The sequence below is a fragment of the Pseudonaja textilis genome, chromosome 14, assembly GCF_049901715.1.
Source record: "Pseudonaja textilis isolate UNSWEBS1 chromosome 14, rPseTex1.2, whole genome shotgun sequence".
Classification (NCBI taxonomy): Eukaryota; Metazoa; Chordata; class Lepidosauria; order Squamata; family Elapidae; genus Pseudonaja; species Pseudonaja textilis.
In genome coordinates, this window is record NC_142003.1 from 9049585 (window position 1) to 9072046 (window position 22462).

At 43.0% G+C, this 22462-nt stretch overlaps 1 protein-coding gene across 3 annotated transcripts in view; it reads left to right on the forward strand.

Annotated features, from left to right (window-relative positions):
• The first annotated feature begins 530 nt into the window (after positions 1-530).
• Positions 531-22462, forward strand: part of ABCA3 (ATP binding cassette subfamily A member 3) — a 60582-nt gene continuing 38650 nt past the window's right edge. The window contains exons 1-2 of one of the 3 annotated variants that reach the window (XM_026704180.2): positions 531-627; positions 20586-20677. In XM_026704180.2, coding sequence (XP_026559965.1) covers positions 20624-20677 — 54 coding nt within the window. In that variant the 5' untranslated portion in view covers positions 531-627; positions 20586-20623. Of the gene's footprint in view, positions 628-1289; positions 1422-20585; positions 20678-22462 lie in introns of those variants that run through there. The other 2 variants (XM_087912464.1, XM_087912463.1) reach the window with 2 other exon arrangements.

The following is a 22462-nucleotide window of genomic DNA, read 5'->3' on the forward strand; positions in this document are numbered from 1 at the left end:
ACGAAGCCGTCATTGGCTTGAAGAAGGTATCATACCGTCTACCTGAATGCATCCATCACCTGTTCCTGGATCTTTGAGGGGGGGGGCTAAGATGCTGCTGCGTTGGGTCGCTTCTTCTTCAGGCCGCCCCGTCACCCCCCGGGCGGGTCTTGAGCTCTCACGGCGCCTTGCAGATTTTCCGCGATGGAGGAAGGGAAATCTGGTCCTCCGGTCCAGATGTGCTTTTAATCCGGCGTCACATCTGCAGCGCGAAGAGGCTCGCTTGCGCCATTAGCAACCGGGAGCCCTCAGCTGGGATGGAGGAGAAGGACCAGCAGGAGGAGGAGGAGGAGGCGACACTGGGTGGGGGGGGGTGCGGTGGAGGAGGGGGGAGAAAAGCGCCCCGCTTGGCTCCAAAACAAGGCGTCTCTCCGTGTCCCCCACCCACGCGTGTTCCCTGCGCGTCAGCGGGGAGGGGCTCAGCCGGCACTCGGTGCCCGCCTCCCTCCTCCTCCTCCTCCTCCTCTTCTCTTCCTCCCTCCCCGCCCAGTGCCGGAGAGCCGGGATGGCAACGGAGTCGGCGGCCGCAGGGACAACCGTCGGAGGAGCCGCGGCGGAGAAGCCCGGAGCGCGGCGGGGCTGAGCAAGGTAAAAAAACACCACCCAGCCAGCATCAACCGGCGGGGGCGCCTCGGCTCCTGCCTCGGATTTGGCCGCCTGGCTTTTGTCCAGCCTCCCTCCCCTCTCTCCTTCCCCCCCCCTCCCCTCCTCACCAACCCCAGTGCGTGCGTTTTGTTCTCCGTCTGCGTGTGCAAAAAGCACTCCCCCCCCCTCACACACTTTGCAAAGACCACCCACCCCCCTCTTCCTTGCCCCTCAAAGACCCCGGGGGTCTCCCAGTTGCTCCTTCCGCTTTTCTTGCTCCTTCCCCCTTTCTTCCTCCTTCCCCCTTTCTTCCTCCTTCCCCAGGCCAGGTCGCCTCTCCCTAATTTCCATGCTGCCCTCCCCCCCCCCCACGTCTGACTAGCCTGCCCTGCCCTTCCCCCCCACTCCCCTTTTCCTCCTTCTCCCGACCCTCCCCGGTTGCAGGGGTTCCCTAGGGGAGCCCCTTCCCCACCTCTGGCTGGCTGGAGCCCTAATGTTATGTACAGGGGGATGAATCACACACACACACACACACATACACACACACTGCTGAATGACATCATTCTCTCCTTCCTCCCTAGACAGAAAGCTTTCCTCCCCCCCCCCCTTCCCAACCAGCCTGCCGGGCATCTTTCGGGTGGGGGGTGGGGTTAGGAGCTGCGTCTGGTTCCTTGGCTTGTCTGGAGAGCAAGACTGGGGGGGTTGTGAAGAAAAGATGGGGGGTCTGGGTTTCGTAACACAAAGGCAGCGGCGTGGTGGACGGGCCCCATGGCCAACCCAAAGAGCTCCATCTGCAGGTAAGCCAGTTCCGGTTCCCTCAGGGCTGATAGTTTATTTATTTATATTGTCGAGCATGTATTAAGCTCACAGATGCAGGATGATTAATAAATGAAATGGGTATGAATAAAGGGAACATTAGGACAGGGACGGTCTGCGCTTTTGCTAAGGCGCTTACGATGCACACCCCTTCTCTGCTCTACGCTAGCCGGGAAGGTTGGCAGGCCGATCATCTTAGAGACACGTAGCCCCCTTCAGTGTTGTGTCTTTGATTTGGGGCGGGTTATGGGATGTCTTGTCCTTAAAGGGGTGGCCGTCGGCCGGCAAACTCCTGGGCCAGAGGAGTTTTGTGAGGGAGCCTTGATCTTAAGGCTCTTCTCGAAGAGCGGCATTGCTTTGGAAGGGGCAGAGGAGCTGGCTTGGCACATTGCAGCGAGAGGCCGCGCTGATAGACATCATCCATCATGCTTTCTCTGCGGGTTGTTGTTGTTGTTGTTGTTTTAAAAAAATGTCACCACTAGCCAACGCACAAGGCAAAACCGAATCTTTCCACGCCTCATGCTGGGTCGAGCAGCTGGGTGGCACCCATGCGATGTGGTTTTGAGAAAGATGGGTCCTTGGGTCGGCGTTGTGCAAGCGGTCCGTTGTTTCCACGCAGGAACATTGCTACGGCGAACGGCTCTGCACTGCAACGTGGGGAGCCAGCTGGCGTTGACCTGCTTAGAAAATAGCTTTCTCTGTTGCTAAGAGTTTGAGCCAGCTCTCTCTCCTGGGCTTAGGCACGGAGGAGGCACTGGAATTAAGGTCAAATGAGGGCAGCTGCCAAGAAGGTGGGGGGGTGGAACTGTTGGTGGAATGGCAGGAACTCAGCTGGCTTCCCACAGGTGCCACTGAACAGGATTTGGCTAGTGTGTGTTGGATGGATTGTGTGAACCAAATCCGCTGGGTTAGGAAGCTCTCACATAGTTTTTTTTTTGTTTTTTGTTTAAAGAATGACTTACGGTTGGGCCAACACCCTCCGTCTTTGCTTCACACGTTATTATTTGGGAGAGGTTGTTTTGTTATGAACATGTCGTTTACATGGACATGGTGGCTCAGTGGCTAAGACGCTGAGCTTGTTGATCAGGAAGGTCGGCAGTTCGGCGGTTCAAATCCCTAGCACCGCATCACGGAGTGAGCTCCTGTCACTTGTCTCAGCTTCTTCCAACCTAAAAGCACATTAAAAAGAGGCAAGTAGAAAAATAGGGACCCCTTTGCTGGGAAGGGAACAGCGTTCCTCCATGCGCCTTCTGCATTTAGTCCTGCTGGCCACATGACCCACGGAGATGTCTTCGGACAGCGCTGGCTCTTCTTCAGCTTTGTAACAGAGAGGAGCACCGCCCACTAGAGCCGGAAACAACTAGCACGGATGTGAGAAGGGAACCGTCACCTTTACCTTACATGTAGTCCTCGATGTACGATCACAGTTGATCCCAACATTCCAGTGGCTAAGTGAGACATTTGCTAGCTGGGTTTTGCTCCATGTTACAACCTTTCTTGCCACCATTGTTAAACAAACCCACTGCAGTTGTGAAGTGAGTAATACAGTTCTTAAGTGGATCTGGCTTCCCACGTGGACTCTGCGTGTCAGAAGGTTGCAACGGGATCACGTGACTCCCGGGACGTTGCAACCATCATAAATAGGAGTCATTTGGTAAGCATCGAAATTTTGTTCGTGTGGCCATGGGGAGGCTGCAACAGCCGTGAGTGTGGAAAACGGTCATAAGTCACATTTTTTCAGGGGCGTTGTAACTTTGAACGATCACTAAATGAATGGTCGTAAGTCAAGGACTGCCTGTAATTGTGTCCTATTCCATAGTCAACCTACAAATACTTTCTTAGCGTCACACGAGTCTCCAAAAATAGAATATAGAATAGAATAGAATAGAATAGAATAGAATAGAATAGAATAGAATAGAATAGAATAGAATAGAATAGGAGGAATGGAATGGAATAGGAAAAATTAAATAGAATACGAATAGAATAGAAATAGAAATAGAATGGAATGGGATAGGATAGGATAGGATAGGATAGAATAAGAATGGAATGGAATGGAATGGAATGGAATGGAATGGAATGGAATAGAATAGAATAGAATAGAATAGAATAGAATAGAATAGAATAGAATAGAATAGAATAGAATAGAATAGAATAGAATAGAATAATAGAAATAGAAATGGCATAGCATGGAATGGAACGGAACAGAATAGAATAGAATAGAATAGAATAGAATAGAATAGAATAGAATAGAATATTAGAATGAGGAATGGAATGGAATAGAATAGGAAAAATTGAATAGAATAGGAATAGAATAGATTAGAATGGAATGGAATAGGATAGCATAGGATAGGATAGGAAAGAATAGAATAGAATAGAATAGAATAGAATAGAATAGAATGAGCTGGAAGGGACCTTGGAGGTCTTCTAGTCCAGCCCCCTGCTCAAGCAGGAGAACCTATACCATTCCATGAATGAATGAACGTTTTCTTCTGATCAGTCTTAACTCACTTCTACACACGAGCCCTATTGGGTGGGAGTAGTCGTGGGGGGGGGGGGAAATGTCCGTTAGGAAGTCCAAGGGGAACCTGGTGGTCTTTGTATGCCTTTCATTGAACTGACATCTCTATTCATTGACTTGAGTTGGAGGCCTAGCAGAACTCCCACTGCTATTGGCACCAGTTTCAGTGGCAAAGAGAGGGTGAATGTTTTCGATGCTGAAGTCTTGAACTGTAAAGGTGCGGCCCATTTTTCCCATAATCGCACCTTGAACTATCTGCTGGACTTTCCTCCCCTTCTCCTTCCAAAAGTAGATCTGACATCATCCCTCATTCTTTCGAGATTATATTTATTCCTTTGTGAATTACTCACATCCCACCTCTATTATTTTTTACACACACCCCCCGCAAAAAGAATCTCAAGGCAGCAAATATATCCAGCAAAACTTCCTTCTTTTATTTTCCCTACAACAACAACCCTGTGAGGTAGGTTGGGCTGAGAGAGAGGGACTGGCCCAGAGCCATACAGATAGCTTTGATGGCTAAATCAGGACTTGAACTCATGGTCTGGTCTCTCTGCTTTCTGTCTATCTCAGTGCCTTAACCACTACTAGATCAAACTGGCCGGGGAAGGAACATACTGTAAACAAATCTTTCAGATAACAGTTAGAAAGGGACCTTGGAGGTCATCTAGTCCACACACACACACCCCGCCTTAGCAGACCCTACACCATTTCTGACAAATGGCAGTGCAATCTCTTGATTGAACTTGATTGATCTATCTACAGTATGTAAAGCGGAAAAGATCGGGCCCACAGATAAAGGTCCAGTTAAATTGATTTATTGCTACTTATGCCTTTGCACAGGAATGTACTCAACGAACTGCTTGGAGTTAGATAAGGGTCAACAGAATTCAAGGGAGATTGGACGTATTGAGTTTGTGGCCATGGAGAGATTCTAGACTGATTCCTCTTTTAACTCCACCTGCAGGTCCTGCTATTCCTTCTCCCCCTCCTCTATCATCCATCCACCCACCCATCCATCCATCTATCTACCTATTTCCATGATCCATCTGATCTCCTCTTGTCTTCCTTACATCAAACCTGTCCCTCCTGCAACAAACCTGGTAAGTTCTTGGATAGGAGACTATCAGGAGACCCAAGGTCTATAGGAGCTGCTCTGCAGTGAGATGGGTGGCACATACATTTAATAAACAAAATAAAAAGGATTGATTGAGTAGTTGAAAAAAATAATCCCTTAAAAGTGATGGTTAATTCCTTCTACCCTGGGTGCAAGAATTAGGCTGATTACAGTCCCCATCATCAGTGGACCATGCTGGCTGGCATGATGGGATTTGTAATCCAACACTCCTGAAGGACATTGGGTTGGGGAAAAATAAGTTAGAGAGACGGTAAGAGTTCCTTCAATGTGGTTCGTGGTTTCATGGTAAAAACATGAAATGTTTTTAATGTCTTAATTGTAATATATTTTGAGAGATGGATGGATGGATGGATGGATGGATGGGTGGGGATGGATGATACAGACCGAGGGATTTAAACTCCTTAACACTAGTTCCAAAATGTTTTTGTTCTATGTTGAATGTCATTCTGATATCTCTTTTATGAGGTTAGAATTCAGAATTCCTGAGATTTACCATTATACATGTCTGTTACAGAAGCAGAAAAGCTAACTGGTACTTAGAAGCTCACCAAACATTCAAACCGGTTTTCTGACTTCTTTTGGAAGAGCAAGTTGCCATAAAAAAAAAAAAGAATATAACTGTGTTTTGCATTTCTGGCCATGTGAAGTGTATAGATCATTTGTTCAAAAGCCTCTCTTTGGATTACACATTCACCTTACGTTTTCTTTAAAGGTGCTTCCATAAAAAAAAAATACTATTCTTTAAAAAAAGCCTGATATTATGCAGTCTTGATAGAGGCAGGGGTTAAAAAATATACATGGATACATTGATAATTCCATTTTGTATGTTTTTAAAAGCTGAATGAGATGAAGTAAGCTGTTAGCTAGGAATCGCTTTGTATTTTAGTATTTATTTTTTAGTATTTATTTGATTTGTCAATCGCTTACAAGGTACAGGTATAAGAATAAATATAGTTTTTGAATACATGAGATAGATACTTATAAGAAAAATAAAAGAAACAATAGGACAGGGACGGTAGGCACATTGGTGCGCTTATGCACGCCTCCTACAGACCTCTTAGGAAGGGGGTGAGGTCAATAGTAGACAGTCTAAGATTAAAGTTTTTGGGGTTTGGGGAAGAAATCACAGAGTCAGGTAGAGTATTCCAAACATTGACCACTCTGCTGCTGAAGTCGTATTTCCTGCAATCAAGTTTGGTGCGATTAACCTTGAGTTTGTATCTATTGTTTACTCTTGTGTTGTTATGGTTGAAGCTGAAGAATTCATTTGCAGGTAGGACATTGCAATGTATGATTTTATATACTATATTTAGATCAGACCGGAGGCGGCATAGTTCTAGGTTGTCTAGTTCTGGAGTTTCGAGTCTGGTGGCATAAGGTATTCTGCAATTATGTGATCATAAATGCTCCCCAAAATTCTATTTTTCCCCTGTCAAATGGGCTTAGAACAGAGGCCTGTTTATTTATTTATTTTGTTCCTGAATTCTTATCACTTGAGGTCATAAGTGGCCTTGCTTGGGAGCTCCTGATTTTAACATTTATCTCTATAATCTACAGGCTTTAAATTTTTCCACCCTTGTGATTAGAAAGTTTTGAAAACAAGCCTGATCTGATAGCTACGGCTCAGCATGTTCCCGATTCTACCTGTATCTCAACTTTGTTGTAGTTTTGAGTAGGTTGCTTTTAAATTGTTTTCCGCCTCTGGCCCGAAGCATAGAGTTTCTTTTTATCCATCTTCTTTAAAAATTGACAACATGTGACATTTTTACTCTCTGGACATCAGAATTGGAAGGGACCTTGGAGATCTTCTAGTCTGTTTAGGCAGGAACCCCTATAGCATTTCAAACAAATGGTTGTCCAATTTCTTCTTCTTCCAGTGTGCGAGCATCCACAAGTTCTGGAGGCAAGTTGTTCCACTGGTTAATTGTTCTCACTGTCAGGAAATTTCTCCTAGGTTGCTTCTCTCCTTGATTAGTTTCCATCTGTTGCTTCTTGTCCTGCCTTCAGGTGCTTTGGAGAATAGCTTGACTCCCTCTTCTTTGGGGCAGCCCCTTAGATCAGAGGTCTCCAAATTTGGCAACTTTAAGACTTTTGGACTTCAACTTCAGCATAGCTGGCTGGAGAATTCTGGGAATGGAAGTCCACAAGTGTTAAAGTTCCCAAATTGGGGACCCTTGCCTTAGATATTGGAACACTGTTATTATGTCATCCCTGGTGCTTCTTATCATCAAACTAGACATACCCAGTTCCAGCAACCAAGGATATCAAAAGGAAACATCAAAACTATCATCAAAAAAGCACAACAAAGAATGTTCTTTCTGCAGCAACTCAGAAAGCTCAAACTGCCCAAGAAGCTGCTGATCCAGTTCTACAGAGGAATTATTGACTATGTCATCTGCACTTCTATAACTGTCTGGTTTGGTTCTGCAACCCAACAAGACAGACACAGACTTCAGAGAGTAATTAGGACTGCAGAAAAAAACAATTACTGCCAACCTGCCTTCCATGGAGGACCTGTATACTGCACGAGTCAAAAAGAGGGCTGTGAAAATATCTACAGACCCCTCACATCCTGGACATAAAGTGTTTCAACTCCTACCCTCAAAACGATGCTATAGAGCACTGCACACCAGAACAACTAGACACAAGAACAGTTTCCCCCCGAAAGCCATCACTCTGCTAAACAAATAATTCCCTCAACACTGTCCAACTATTTACAAAGTCTGCACTACTATTACTATTAATCTTCTCATCACTCCTTATCACTCATCCCCTCCCACTTGTGACTGTATGACTGTAACTTTGTTGCTTGTCTCCTTATGATTTATATTGACTGTTTCCTGGTATGATTTGATTTCTTATTGTACCCTATGACTATTATTAAGTGTTGTACCTTATGATTCTTGATGAATGTATCTTTTCTTTTATGTACACTGAGAGCATTTGCACTCAGTGCAAAGTTCCTTGTTTGTCCAATTCACACTTGGCCAATAAAGAATTCTATTCTATTCTATTCTATTCTATTCTATTCTATTCTATTCTATTCTATTCTATTCTATTCTATTCTATTCTACGCTATGCTACGCTATGCTACGCTATGCTATGCTATGCTATGCTATGCTATAGAGGAAGTCCATCCCCACTTCCTCAACCAATAACTGCTCTCATTCAGCCTTTTGCAAAGACTGAGGCTTGGAATGCCACTTTTCACCAACAAAATGATGATGAATCATGAACGGGAAACAAAAATTGCTATTTGCAGGAATACATATATACAAAAAAAAAATGTTTCCTGGCCTTCTGACAGGAAAAGCAATCTGTTGTTCTTTCCCAAAGTTGTTATGGTGCATTGTTTAGAAAGGATCTTTCTTTGCTTTTCTTTTCATTCCTTTTCTTTTCTTGCCTTTCCTCCCTCTTTCCTTTCCCCTTCCCTTCTTTTTCCTTTCTGTTTTCCTCCTCCTTTTCCCTTTCCCTTTTTCCTTCTTTCCCTTTCCTTTCCCTTCTCACTCCGTTATTCTGTTATTCAATCACTGGGTTCTAAGAACGATAAAGTGTTGTGCCAGGCAGAAGCCTGAAAATCCACGTACACCTCGCTATAATCAGTGACTCTAACCAGCCTAATTAATAAATCATGGTTGATGGTTAGGATTTGAGAGAGGAATCTGGAGAGCTGCAGTTTCTCTCACAATCGAAACATGTGAAAAAGAGTTGTGGAAATGGGTTACGTCTTGTTTAATGAAAAGAAGGACTAGAGGCGGCATGGTAGCAGCATTCCAATATCTCAGGGGCTGCCCCAAAGAAGAGGGAGCCAAGCTATTCTCCAAAACACCAGAACAAGAAGCAATGCGTGGAAACTAATCAAGGAGGGAAGCAACCTAGAAACAAGAACTTTCCTGACAAATGCGCACTGAAAAGAAAAACTAGGGGAAAACATGATAGTAGCAGTCCAGTTTTGGAGAGGATGCCACAAAGAGGGGGCGGGGGTCGATTTATTTTCCAAAGCACAAGAGGGCAGAACCAGAAACAACAGATGGAAACTAATCCAAGAGAGAAGCAACTTGGAATTAAGGAGAAACTTCCTAACAGTGAGGACAAATAACCAGTGGAACAGCTGGCCACTAGAAATGGTGGGTGTTTCATCACTGGAGGTTTTCAAGAGGAGACTGGACAGCCTTTTGTCTGAAATGGTATAGGGTCTCTTGCTTGAGAAGGGGGTTGGACTAGAAGGCCTTCAAAGTCCCTTCCAACTCTGTTATTTTATTATTTACACTTTAGTGCAATGCATAAAATAGGCTGCTGTGTTTGGAACGATGTTCCAAATGCTGTAGATTCAGAGCCAGTATTGGCCAGGGTGGAGTTCGGCTCCCCTGTGGGTGCCTGGAGGGGTGGTGGTACTCGGGACAAGTTGCCAGAAGAGAACAGGCGCCTTCAGGAGATCTCAGGAGAACTTCAACTTCAAGTCCCTCGGCCTTGTGCAACCCAGCAAACACCTCCAACCTTGTGAAGAAGGGGGCTGATGAAACGATCAACATTTTAAGAGGAAGAGAAGAGGACTTGAAAAGAGCTGATCCCTCTGGAGAACAGAAAGGGCTTTTGTGTGACGTGGAAAAATGTTCCTAAATCAAAAGGCAGCCTTAAGAGGGTTTGAGGTGTTCCACAGATGAGCCTCCGTCTTCCCTCCCTCCCTCCCTCCCACACCTTCTCAGGGCTCTTAGAAGTCAAGTATTCCCAAACACCCTTCTCTTTCAGCCAGTAGCTTCCTTGCAAAAGCGTCTCTCAGTCTTCACATTCGGGCTTGCCAGCAGCACTATAATTTCCCTCTGCTTTCAGTAGCAGAAGTTCAGATTATTTCAGGTAAGCGATCTATGGGTTGAGAGAGGAAGTGGAGATTTCGACACTTTCAGTCAGAAGGTTCGGGTGGTGGTTTTCCCCGTTTCAGCAAGAGCTAGTAACCTTGCCTTGTGTTTGCAGCAGGAATAAAGAGTGAATAGAGTGAATGCTATCTGTAGAAGAGAGGAACATCCAAAAACCCACCTGTGCAGGTACAGTACAGTATAGTGATGCTTCAAAACAATTTTTTCCTGGGGGGGTTCTTCTGACAGTGGAAACAGGACAGACAAAGAATATAAGTACAATGATTTGAATTGAGATGAAATAAATAAAATAAAATTAAGGAAGTTAAAAGAGGGGAGAAGCTATATAGAAAATGTAGAATAGTAATAAGATATGGAATGGAATATAAAAATGAGCATGGATTTGAATTTGAGTCTGTACGAAGAGATGTAACCCGGGATCATGCCGCTTTTAAAAAAGATGTTTGATGTTTTGTTTGTTTATGTTTGTTTTTAAAAACCAATAAAATTTTCAAAAAAATTTTTTTTTTGTTCCTGAGGGTTCTGCATCTGATCAACCAATATAATTGGGCAGCAAAATTAAATTTATCCCATTTAAGCCAGTGTTTTTCAAACCTGACAACTTGCTGGCTGTGGAATTCTGGGGAGTAAAGCCCACCCGTCTTAAAGCTGGCAACTTTGAAAAACAGTGGTTTAAATCATGCTGCCTTTCTCCCAAGCGGTCAAAGCAATCTCATGGAATATAATCACCAATAGTTGTAACTTGCTCGGTTTTATCTTTGTAAGATCTGTGGCTTACTTTATCGTGTGACTCCAACGAAGTATGGTTTTTTTTGAATAAGCCATGGATCAACGAACACTTGACTTAGTGTCGTGTGTGAATTTTATTTATACAATCATGAGAAACTAAAGGGGAAAAAGGCAGAGTTTGTGGCAGGTGGGGTGTTAGCGATATGCGCTGTGGGTATTAAAAAAGATACAACCATTGAGCTACCATGAATTATTGATTGATATTGATTGATTATATGCCATTAATTTGTTATCGCCTCCCGGTGATCACATAAATAGATTTTCTCCATGATGATCTGTCCCTAACTTGGTCCTTCAGGTCTTCCAATGGTGCCTCTGCCATCACTGAGTTCTTTCCCCTTGCTGCTATTTTTCTTTTTTCTTCTGATTCCTTCCATCTTTCCCAGCATCAGAGAACCTGGTCTTGTGTTCAAAGTTGGATAATTTGAGTCTTGTCATTTTGCACCTTGAGCGAGAACTCTGATTTGATTTGCTTGGTTTGGGCTTTTTTTTTTGGCTGTCTATGGTGTTCTTTGGCATCCTGTAACCATGTATTACACTAACCCCCAATCATGGTTTATAAATCAAAATGGCCAGTTTACACATTACAATTGTATTATGCAATAGGAACTGCTCCCCCCCCCGCTTTTTTTTTAACCTGACATGGATTCTGTGTTGATCAAATCAAGTAGGGAAGAAAGAACCTCATAATCTGTTTGGGGAATTACAGGTAGTCCTTAACTTACAACCATTCATTTAATGACAGTTCAAAGTTACGTGTCATGCCCCTGTTGGAGACTGACTCTGAGGAAGAGGAGGAACAGCCGACAGGGAATGGAAGTGTGGCTCCAGAGGTTGTGGAGGAGGCTAGGGAAGGGCAGAGGCCGGCTGGGCAGTCAGAGGAAGACCCAGGCCCATCCCCGCTCCATCCTTGGGCATGCAGGGAGGAGAGGATAAGGGAGAGACGTGAATGGCATGGTCTATGGGGGAGGAAAGGGCCTTGATCCCCTTCATGGGCTGCAGCTGTGAGAACGGCTTTTATGCAAGCCCTCTTCATCCACCTTCCCTGCATTACGTCTGCATTTAATGTGCATTATTCATCTTTGGTTCTTAATGAGACGATTGCAGCTGTTTAAACAAAGGTCTCTGCATAATTCATAAAGGTAATGGAATCCTGCTTTTCTAAGCGCGCGGTCTGGATCACAATTGTTTAGTGTTAAAACAGCCTGGCTCCTGAGCTTAAAAAAGAAATTGTGCCTTTTGTAGCCTGGGGTGGTGTTTGCATAAATCCTTAATAACCTTCTCTGGGCTCAATCTCAGGCACCTCCACATTTGACAGTTTTAAGATTTGTGGGCCTCATCCCAAGACCTGAGGAATTCTGCAAGTTGAAGTCCACAAATCTTAAAATTTAGTTTAGAGACCCCCTATTCTCCCACTTCAAGAAGGTTCAAAGCAGAGGTGGTATTCAGCCGGTTCTGACCAGTTCTGGAGAACCAGTAGCAGAAATTTTGAGTAGTTTGGAGAACCGGCAAATCCCAGCTCTGACTGCCCCCGCCCCCATCTATTCTCCGCCTCCCGAGTCCCAGCTGATTGGCTGGGTCTTCTTCTGTTGTCCTGCACAGGAGAATGGAGCTGGAAAGCAGGTTAGTAGGGTGGGGGTGGGGAATGGGGATTTTGCAGTAACCTTCCCCTGCCACACCTATCAAGCCATGCCCACAAAACCAGTAGTAAAAATTTTGAATCCCACCACTGGTTCAAATGAGATTTAACTTCCCTATTTTTTCCCCTCTAAGTTCCTTTTTCTCCAACTCTGCCCTTCCTTGCATGAGACAAAATCATAAAATTAGGTACAGTTACCGTACCTGCTTAACCACTGCCGTGGCTTACGACCATGATATGACTTATGATCATAAATAATGAACAACGTGTGACTCGGCGTTAAGATATATTAAGATATATATGGCTTGACTTTTGTGAACAGCCTTAAAGAATTGAGCCACATTCAAAGAAAGGAAATCATACAGATCTGATATGGCCTCTTTTCAAACAGAACTTTGTCCTTTGATGAGAACAAATAATATTTGTGTATTTCAACTTGCAGGGACAGTTCACTGAAAGTGACTCTTCTAGAAAAGCAGGATTTTAATAGCCATAAATTATGGCATTCACATACCTCAAAAGGCTCTTACTTTTGTCAACAATAGTATAACAGAGTTGGAAGCAATCTTAACCCTAGGCCAACAGTCAAGACCCAAACAATATCCCAATCAAGCAACTGGTAGCTTTCCTTCAGAAGTTGTAAGTGCTTCATCATTGGGGGGTTTTAAGAAAATATTGGGCAGCTATCTGCCTGAAATGGTATAGGGTCTTCTGCTTGAGCAGGGTTGGACTAGAAGACCTCCAAGGTCTCTTCCAGTTCTATTCTGATTGATTGATAGAATATAAATTGAGAGCAAACCCTACTCCTAGCATTGATGATATCACCTAACTGGGGGCAAGGACACATCTGCAAGAAAACCACCGAACCCAGAGAGCTCTAAGGACGCCACAGGTCAACCCTGAACTACAAATATTATCCGTTATCAGATTCCTTCCAAGGATGGTTCTGTTCCTAGTGGTTTTTTGCAAATGGAAACTGGATCAGAATCCTGTCTTGGCCAGTCTTCCAGAAGCACCAATGGAATTGTCCTAATGTCCAATTTTTTGCCATAACACTAATCCTCTGCAATTTAGGGAGAAATATACAATTGTGGCAGGCTTTGTTCCTCTTGCTACATCTTCAGCTTTGCCCTTAACATCTGTCAGGTTGGTATGCTTCACCTCTTTTGTCAACACAACAATGACCATCCTATAGGATCTTGGAGATGTTTCCTTTTGGTGGCCAACCTTACCCTTTGGAGATACATCTCCCTGAAACTCTTCTGACCCCAACCCTGCTGTCTTCTAGGAAAGTTTTGGCAACCTATATTTCTTTCTTCCCTGAGTTGAAGATGATTCCTGACCCTGCATCAAATAGGGAGCATTTTAATTATTTTGGTATTTCCTCTGTGTGAGCTGTTGTGTTCCTCTTTTACTTGGTTCCCTGGTGCATTTTCAAATGTTGGTACAACTGTTTGAGTTGCTTTGAGGCGAGACTGCTAAAAAAAGGAAATAAGTTAGCTGAAGGTCGGAAAAGGAGGGATGGAGGTTTAGTCGTAAGATCAATAAATAGGTAGGAAGGTTAGTGGGAAGAGATGGGCTGGTGGGCAGGTAAGCTGAATAGCAGGCAGGTTGCTTAGCAGATAGGTAGGCAAGTAGGTTGAAAGGTAGAGGGATAGGCAGGTAAGCCAGTTGGGTGGATAGGCAGGTAGGTAAGGTAAGCAGAGAAGTCTGACAGGTAATTAGATAGGGTGGCAACAGATTTCCAACTTCATTAATACTGTGGTAATTCACTTATGTAGTATAGTGTTTTGTTCTGCTACTACTGGTATAATGGGTTTAACAAATAAACCTATCCATAGCCAGGCAGCTTAGCTTAAAAGCAAAATTGCACTGCTTTGTTAAAAATTTCACAGTTAATTTAATTTAGATGAAAGAGCACTATAAGTTCTTTCTGTGTTTACCTCTCCAGTTTCAGAATATTTGAAGTGCAAATTGATCCATAAAGAGTAGCAGAGAGAGAAAAACAAAACTAAGGAAATATATAAGCCTGTTCTTCTGGCCCATAAATTATGCCTCTGGCTTGGAACACAGGCTTCCAGAAACCCTTGTCTTCCAAATCGGTAGGACTTAATCTCAGAATTCCTTAGGGGTGTGTTGAGATTCCGAGAGCCAAGAGTTACTCTGAAGAAGGACCAGCGGTCTTTTAATGTTCTTTCAAAGGAGAGGTGATGTTCCAAATGTCCTACGGTGTTTTTAATCTCTTTTTCTGGCAGCCAGACTCCTTTCTCAAGCTTAACTCCAGGTGTCCTGGACTTTTCAACAGGCCTCTCTTGGAAAAGAGATCAGTGGCTTGTTTATTTCACAGGTAGTAGAACTTTCCCCGTGGCATAAGGGATGTCCCTTTGATCAGGTTGTTTTCCTGCAGTCCAGAATGACTAGAACCGAGAGACCAAAGATGGCCAAAGACCCACCCACCCCATATCACCTCCAGATGTGAACACTGGATTGTGAAATGAAGATATGGGAGAGGAGAACGGTCTTGTTTACTCAGTAAACTTATAGCAATGTTTTCCAACCTTGGCCACTTGAAGTTGGCTGGTCTTCAACTCCCAGAATTCCTCAATTAGTTTGGCTGGGATGGAGAATTTTTGGAGATTGAAGTCCACCCATCTTCAAATGGACAAGGTTGAGAAAGAAAGAAAAGAAAGGAGGGAGGGAGGGGAGAAGGAAGGAAGGAAGGAAGGAAGGAAGGAAGGAAGGAAGGAAGGAAGGAAGGAAGGAAGGAAGGAACGGGCTCCAATCTCCAATTGCATGATTAGAGTTTCAGTGTGGGTCAGAAGAAAAGAAGGGAGAAGGAAGGAAGGAAGGAAGGAAGGAAGGAAGGAAGGAAAGAAAGAAAGAGAGAAAGAAAGAAAGAAAGAAAGAAAGAAAGAAAGAAAGAAAGAAAGAAAGAAAGAAAGAAAGAAAGAAAGAAAGAAAAAGTAAGAAAGGCTTCAATCTCCAATTGCATGATTAGAGTTTCAGTGTGAGTCAGAAGAAAAGAAGGGAGAAGGAAGGAAGGAAGGAAAGAAAGAAAGAAAGAAAGGAAAGAAAGAAAGAAAGAAAGAAAGAAAGAAAGAAAGAAAGAAAGAAAGAAAGAAAGAAAGAAAGAAAGAAAGAAAGGTTTCAATCTCCAATGGCATGGTTAGTGTTTCTATCTTGACTTAACTCCTCTGTCTGGACAATCCCCTAAAGCCGTGTTTCTCCACCTTGGGTCTCTTGAAGTTGGATGGACCAACTGCCAGAATTCCCCAGCCAGCCATTCTTGAGTGGCCAAGATCTTTATCTTTTTTTATTTATTTTATTCATTTGATTTGATTTGTCAGTCGCTTACAAGATAATAGGTATAAGAATAAAGATGAGTATGTGTTGTGGCTCGGATTCCTGAGCCTGCGTTGTTAGAGGAAGAGGACTCGGAAGATGAGGAGGAGGAACTGGGAATGCCTTCCTCCCCAGGACCTTCCTCTTCGGCAATGCCTTCCTCCCTGATAATGCCTCAGGTTTCAGCAGATAACCAAGAGGAACAGCCTGAGATTAATCAGGAGGAGGAACGGCATATCGGAGCAGCCTCTGACAGGGAATCAAGTAGACGAATGTTGGCTTGATCCTAGGCAGCGTCGTAGGAAGGAGTGTGATCAGAGAGTGAGCTGAGTCATTGAGACATACCCCACAGGGGATAAAAGTGGGTGTGTTTTCTCTGGAAGACTTTCTACGGGACAAAGTTTTACTTTTCTTTCAGGCTTGTGTTTTGTTTCTTGTGGTCTGCGTTGGAAGCTTTCGTGATTAATTCTTCTGGTTATCTTTTCGGACTTGGCAGGCAGCGTTTGTTAGAATGCCAAGGACATTATCTGTATAAAGGAATTAACTCTATAAAAGACCGAGTCTTCTTGCCTGCCTGTATTTGTTGGAGTTTGGACTCTTCATCTTTCTTGGAAAGGAGAAAGGTGAGACATAACAAGTATGAATACAGGAAATAGATATGAATAAATGGGGATAAAAGGACAGGGACGGTAGTCACGATTGTGCGCATGGTAGCAGAAATTTTGAGCAGTTTGGAGAACCGGCAAATCCCACCTCTGACTGGCCCCGCCAACCCCATCTATTCTCTGCCTCCCATTGAGTCTCAGCTGATCGGCTGGGTCTTCTTTGGTTGCCCTGCACAGGAGAACAGAGCTGGAAAGCAGGTTAGTGGGGTGGGGAGGGAATGGGGATTTTGCAGTATCCTTCCCCTGCCACGCCCATAGAACCAGTAGTCAAAAAAAAAAATTGAATCCCACCACTGGTCAGAATTTATGATGCTGGCTGGGGAATTCTGGGAGTTGAAGTCAACACATCTTAAAAGCAGCCCAGTTTGAACAATATTGTTCTCGGTGTTTTAGACCAGGGGTCTCCAAACTTTAGCAAGTCTAAGATGTATAGACTTCAACTCCTAGAATACCTCAGCTGGCTGAGGACTTCTGGGAGTTGAAGTCCACAAATCTTAAAGTTGCCAAAATTGGAGAGCCCTCTTTTAGAATTCCATCATGGAGGCTGAAGACATGTATAAAAATGATGCCCAAATGCATCAAGAAAGACATTGTCCAAACTGTTTCCCACTTTGCTTTCATTTATAAAATGAAAATGCTTTCAGTCACCAATCCTAGTCTCGGTGCAGATACATTAGCAACCAACTTTTAGAATTATAGCCTATGAGCATCATACATCACTTAAAATTGTGGTGTGGACTGATTATGATGATAATGGCGATGATGATAATTTAATAAGTTGGTGCACCTCCCGATTCCAAGCAACTCTGGGTGGTGCACAAAGTAAAAAGACAAGAGAAATAACAACATACAGTAACAATAAAGACAATGGAGAGGGAAAAAATGGAAAAATGTACCCACGCTACCAAGGAGTTTCAACCACTCTTAGAAAAACTTAGTTGAAGAGCCAAAATGCCAGTTGGGTGGTAACTGTATGGATCTTGGGTAGAATGTCATTCCAGAGAGTATGGATGAATGCTAGTGTCAGGATTCTGGCAGTTACCCCAATTAAATCATGACTCTCGAGCCAAACTTCCAAAACTTCAAAAGGATTTATTGGGAGTTAACATGTCCGGCACTGCCTGGGTGCAGCCGACTCTGAAAAATATCATTCATTGTCACCCTTGACCCTGGTTTTCCCCTCACCCCCTGGGTGTATTATAATTCATATTCTCCAATGAGACACATCCATAGCCAAGAGCCATCAATCATGCTTTCCAGTTAGAAGTTTGTGTGGCAGAAACTTTGGTCACCTAGTTACTGTCTTTGAAAACATTTATGGAATGCACTTTCAGTTTCCAAGCTGCCACGCTGCTATTTCAAACTACTTTCCGCCTTCCCTTTCTGTTGGCAACTCTAAAAAGACCATAGAAATATTTTATGAGTTGACAGCTAGCTTGGGCTAGAAAGATCCAAGGCTCCACTTGATCAAAACTGTGGAGGTGAGATCCATCTTCAGCCTGTACCAAGAACAACGTGAGTCAGTCTGGTGCAGCAATGAAAAGATCAGGCTAGAAACCAGGAGACTATGAGTTCTAGTCCTGCCTTAAGGACAAAGCCAGCTGGGTGATCCTTTCAAAGAGATGCTCCCTCTCTTTCAGCCCTAGGAAAGTAATGGCAAATCCAAATTCTCAAACCTTACCAAGAAAATCGACTTGAAGAGACCAAAAAGCGAAACAAAACCACGCCACCAAAGATATGGTGTCCATTCTCCAGATTAAGGACATTCCATAACCAGGGCACGTGTATCAAGAATGTGCACTCTCGGAACACTATATAGCAAATTCCTGGTCCATAAAGCATCTTCAAGAGGCCTTCGTTTCTACAACCTGGCTGTTAGGCAGACACAGTGGGGATAATAATCACTTGGTTCTGGTCACCTCATGTTTGGGCTACTGTAGCTCATTGTACATAGTGTCAGGGTTCCCAGTAATAACTCCACAGAAAGAAAAACTCCAAGGCAGACAAGTTCCTCAAAGAACAATTTTATTGGAGAGATCATATTGGCACAAACTGTGAAAACCAACTCCGAAAGTTCCCGCAGTTTTCACCTGATTATAAAAGGGATAGTTTCCCTTTTTCCCAAAACAATCAGTCACATTGTCCAATCAAAGTGATGGCTGGTTGCCTGGATACTGTGCTCCTCCTCTCTCCAGCCACCTGTTGGAATGTCCTTGGTTCCCACAGGAAACTATTTTGTTTTGGCTACAAACCCCCATCTAACTATGTTCTTCCTCCCTGTCTCTTCTTCACACTGTGGCAAATCCTGAAACCTTCCAAATGGCCCCAGCCAGGTTCACTTCAGAGTTGACACGTAGGGCTATCCTTGAAGATCCTCAAGAACAGAAGTCTCCAAACTTGGCAACTTTAAGAGTTATAGACTTCAACTCTAAGAATTCTCCAGCCAGATGATTTTGGGAATTGAAGTCCACAAGTCTTAAAAGTTACCAAGTTTGGGGAATCTGCTTAAGAATCTCAGAATCATCACATTGGACTCTGTCCATCTAGATACCTTTCCATCTCACATGGTGACCCAGCAGATGTATCTAAGAAGACCACAGAAAAGAAGACCAAGACTTCCTTACCTTAATTTTACCACCGCACTACGCCTAGTATGTTGAGGTAGACTGTCCCTGGGCCGTCAGCTGGAACCCGGTCATTAAGACCAGTAATCATTAACAAGGTGCTCCAAGAGAGAGCCAACTGTTGGGTATTACTTTGTCTATTATATTGCACATACTTTAACATGTTGTTTGAGTCTGGCTGGGAGGTAAGTGGTGCCTTGCATAATGTTTTACCTGCCAAATGCACCCACCTTAGCTCAAACAGCTTTTTAAAAATAATCAGGAAAGCTTGGAGAAATGCTAAATATATGTTCATATCTGATGTTTCATGTAACCAAAGTTCATGAGATGTTGATCAAAGACAGAGTAGTGGGAATAGTTAAATTTGCCACACCTGGATTCAGTTTTAATCTTGTGAAGATCGGGTTCTTTTTAGGATTAGATGTCCAGGGGACATTTTAACCTCAGTGCTGTTTATGGAAAAGTACTCACTCACAAGCACTTTGTTCCATAATCTTTCCTCTCTTTCTTCTTATCACATGTGTTTTTTTCTTCAAACACCTTATGACTGAACTTTCTTTGCTCTTCCGAGTTTGGTATTTGAAGCTGTTTCAGCTATGAAGCCTGTCTTGAACTCTTGGTAGTATTTACACATCACAATAAATTGTAGGCTGCTGAGCACATCTGAATTTTTCCATCCTGGTTCTTGAAGGTCGATGAAATACAAGTTTGGGATGTCAGCCAGAAGCAGAGTTGCTGGAGATCAGCCAGGTTGAAAGAAATCAAAGTTTAGAAAAAACAATGGGTTTCCAAGCCAAAACCAAGATTTTGGAACAAAGGTGGTGTTAAAGAAAGCAAGAAGAGGAGGAAAAATATTGTAATTTATCACCAGTGTCCAGCCTTGTAAGTTTGCAAGATCATAACTGTTGGGTAGAGACAATGTATATTCATGTGCACATACTCAGATGTTTCTCACACTAGCAATATCAAGTTCCTCCTACTGGAATTGTGTGGTGTTGCTTACTTTATTTTTGCCAGTTGCTTATGGCGGTGAGGCCGGCTTGTGTGCAGTTTATGGTTGCTTGTGAAATCTGGTGGTTAAAATTGCAAAGCTGAACTCAGGAGGAATTGGCTACAGTTAAGAACTTAGATGCGTCAGATGATTAGTTTTTGAAGGCTAACTGTATAATTCATGGGTGACTGTTTGGCCTTCTGAGTAAGAAAAAACGGGAAACAAAAGAGATCTCTTATTGGAGTAGAGGCAAAATAAGACTCTGTGTTCAGACAGAGTCAGTGCGAGAACAGATAATCTAACTGAAAGTACTATACAATGTTCTCTACTAGAACAAATGTAGCTTATGTGGAAAATGAATGCATTATGTGCTTCAGCCAAAACAATTGAATAGAAAGAGAAAATTGATTTCTGCAATGCACCAAGAGCATTTTTTCGTGTGTGTCAAATCCACAACTTAAAATTGCATCTCCTAATATTTAAAAAGTTTGAAATCATCCCACCATTAAATGGCTCTTTGATGGTGGACTGGCTTTGTAATTTTATCAATTCTGCTTTTCCACAGAATTTGAGAAAGTTGGTCCACCCATTCCAAGTGAAAAGATGGCTGTGTTACGGCAGTTTGGGCTTCTTCTCTGGAAGAATTACATCTTGCAGGTGAGTTGGTCCAGGGCCATGGAGAAATGAACAGAAAAGATATCCATAAAAATGAAAGGGTGGAAGTTAAAGCTTGTTGTAAGCCAGCCTTCTCGAATCTCCTCCAGATAGGCTGGACTTCTGTTCACCCTCAGCTTGAGGATTATGGGCGTTGAAGTCCAACACATCTGAAGAAGACATCAAAATCAAGAAGTCTGCTTATTTTTGATGTGCCTTCATTTTTGATCCTGGCTTTCATGCCACACGAGATGTTTTAACTATGGATTGTTGAATAAACGATTGGATTTGCCCAATGTTCTAGCCGCAAACCATAGTTCCAAGCCATAGTGCTGGTTTTGTTCACCCTGCTAAGCCCAACAAGCTCATATTATGGCTGAGCATAATCTGAGGGCTCTTGGGACCCTAGGAATCTTGGTTTGTCTCTCAGAAGTCTCCAAGGACTATCATTACATTGCAGTGTTTAATGTGACGAATGGTGAAAATTTATTATTAATTTATTATTATTAACGAAATGTTTTTTTTTCTTGATTCTTCCCAAAAGCTTTGAGAAAGCTTGCTTCTGCCTTTCTTGTGCAAATCCCTTACTTAACTCAAGATAGAAATCTTACAACTGATTACAAGTGTTGTATCAATCAACAATTGTAATATGCTAAAACCTTATTGTGTTTGCATTTGCGTAACCAATCTATCTTCCCCACCCTTTCCTCAGTTTACATTGTAAAGGGGCAACTTTAAGACTTTGTGGACTTGAACTCCCAGAATCCCCCAGCCAATGTGGTAGCATGGTTGACTGAGGAATTCTGGGAGTTGAAGTCCACAAGTCTTCATGTTGCCAGTTTGTTCTAAATCTAAAGCATCCCTACATATCAAATGGTGGGAAATGCTGCTCAGGAAAGCTGATGCCCCTTTATAAAATTTATAATTCGCATGTCAGACTATTGATTTTTTTTCTGTCATCATAGACCAGGGGTCCTCTAACTTGGCAACTTTAAGACTGGCTGAGGAATACTGGGCGTTGAAGTCCACAAGTCTTAAAGTTGCCAAGTTTGGAGACCTCTGTCATATCCAAAATTCAGATTTGTCTTTACACAAGAGTCCTAATATTTCAATTTTACAGGTTCTCTTAAACAGGCCTTTAGTAGCATGGGCAGAATTTATTGTAATTTATAACCTTATTTATCATTCTTATTATGCTTACTGCTGTTCTTGGTATTTTGACTCTGTCTAGACTGATTTGTAGTTTTTGAAAGGAAGTGAATATGCTGAGTCCTTTATCTCAAAAGGTTAAAAAATTTCAGACTTGTAAATTCCAGCTTGTTCATATTGCCTTTTTGTCCTCTTTTTTTTTGTTCTTAAAATATTCACTAAAAATATATTAAAAATTAAACCAAGCAGGATGTAAAGGCTACAGCAGTTGATCAATATTCATTGCCACTCAAAAGTGTGGAGGAAGAGGCGTTGTTAGCTTGACATCTAACAGACTATAGCAACAGTAAACTGAACCTTCAACAATCCATAGTTAAACATCTGCCAGTCAAGCGTGTCCACCCCCACATTCAAAGCTCCATTCCAACGTTTCATGCTCCATCATAGCTTCTCAGCCCAGTGGAACATTTTTGAGTGGGGAGATTTTTGGTTTCATAGAACGACATTATCTTGAAAAGGGTTGGTTTGTACATCAGCAAATCTTGGAATTTCCGCCAAGCCTGTTGATATACCCTCCTGAATACAGCTAGTCCTCGACTTACAACACTTCAAAGTGTTGAATAAGAAAAAAAACCCACC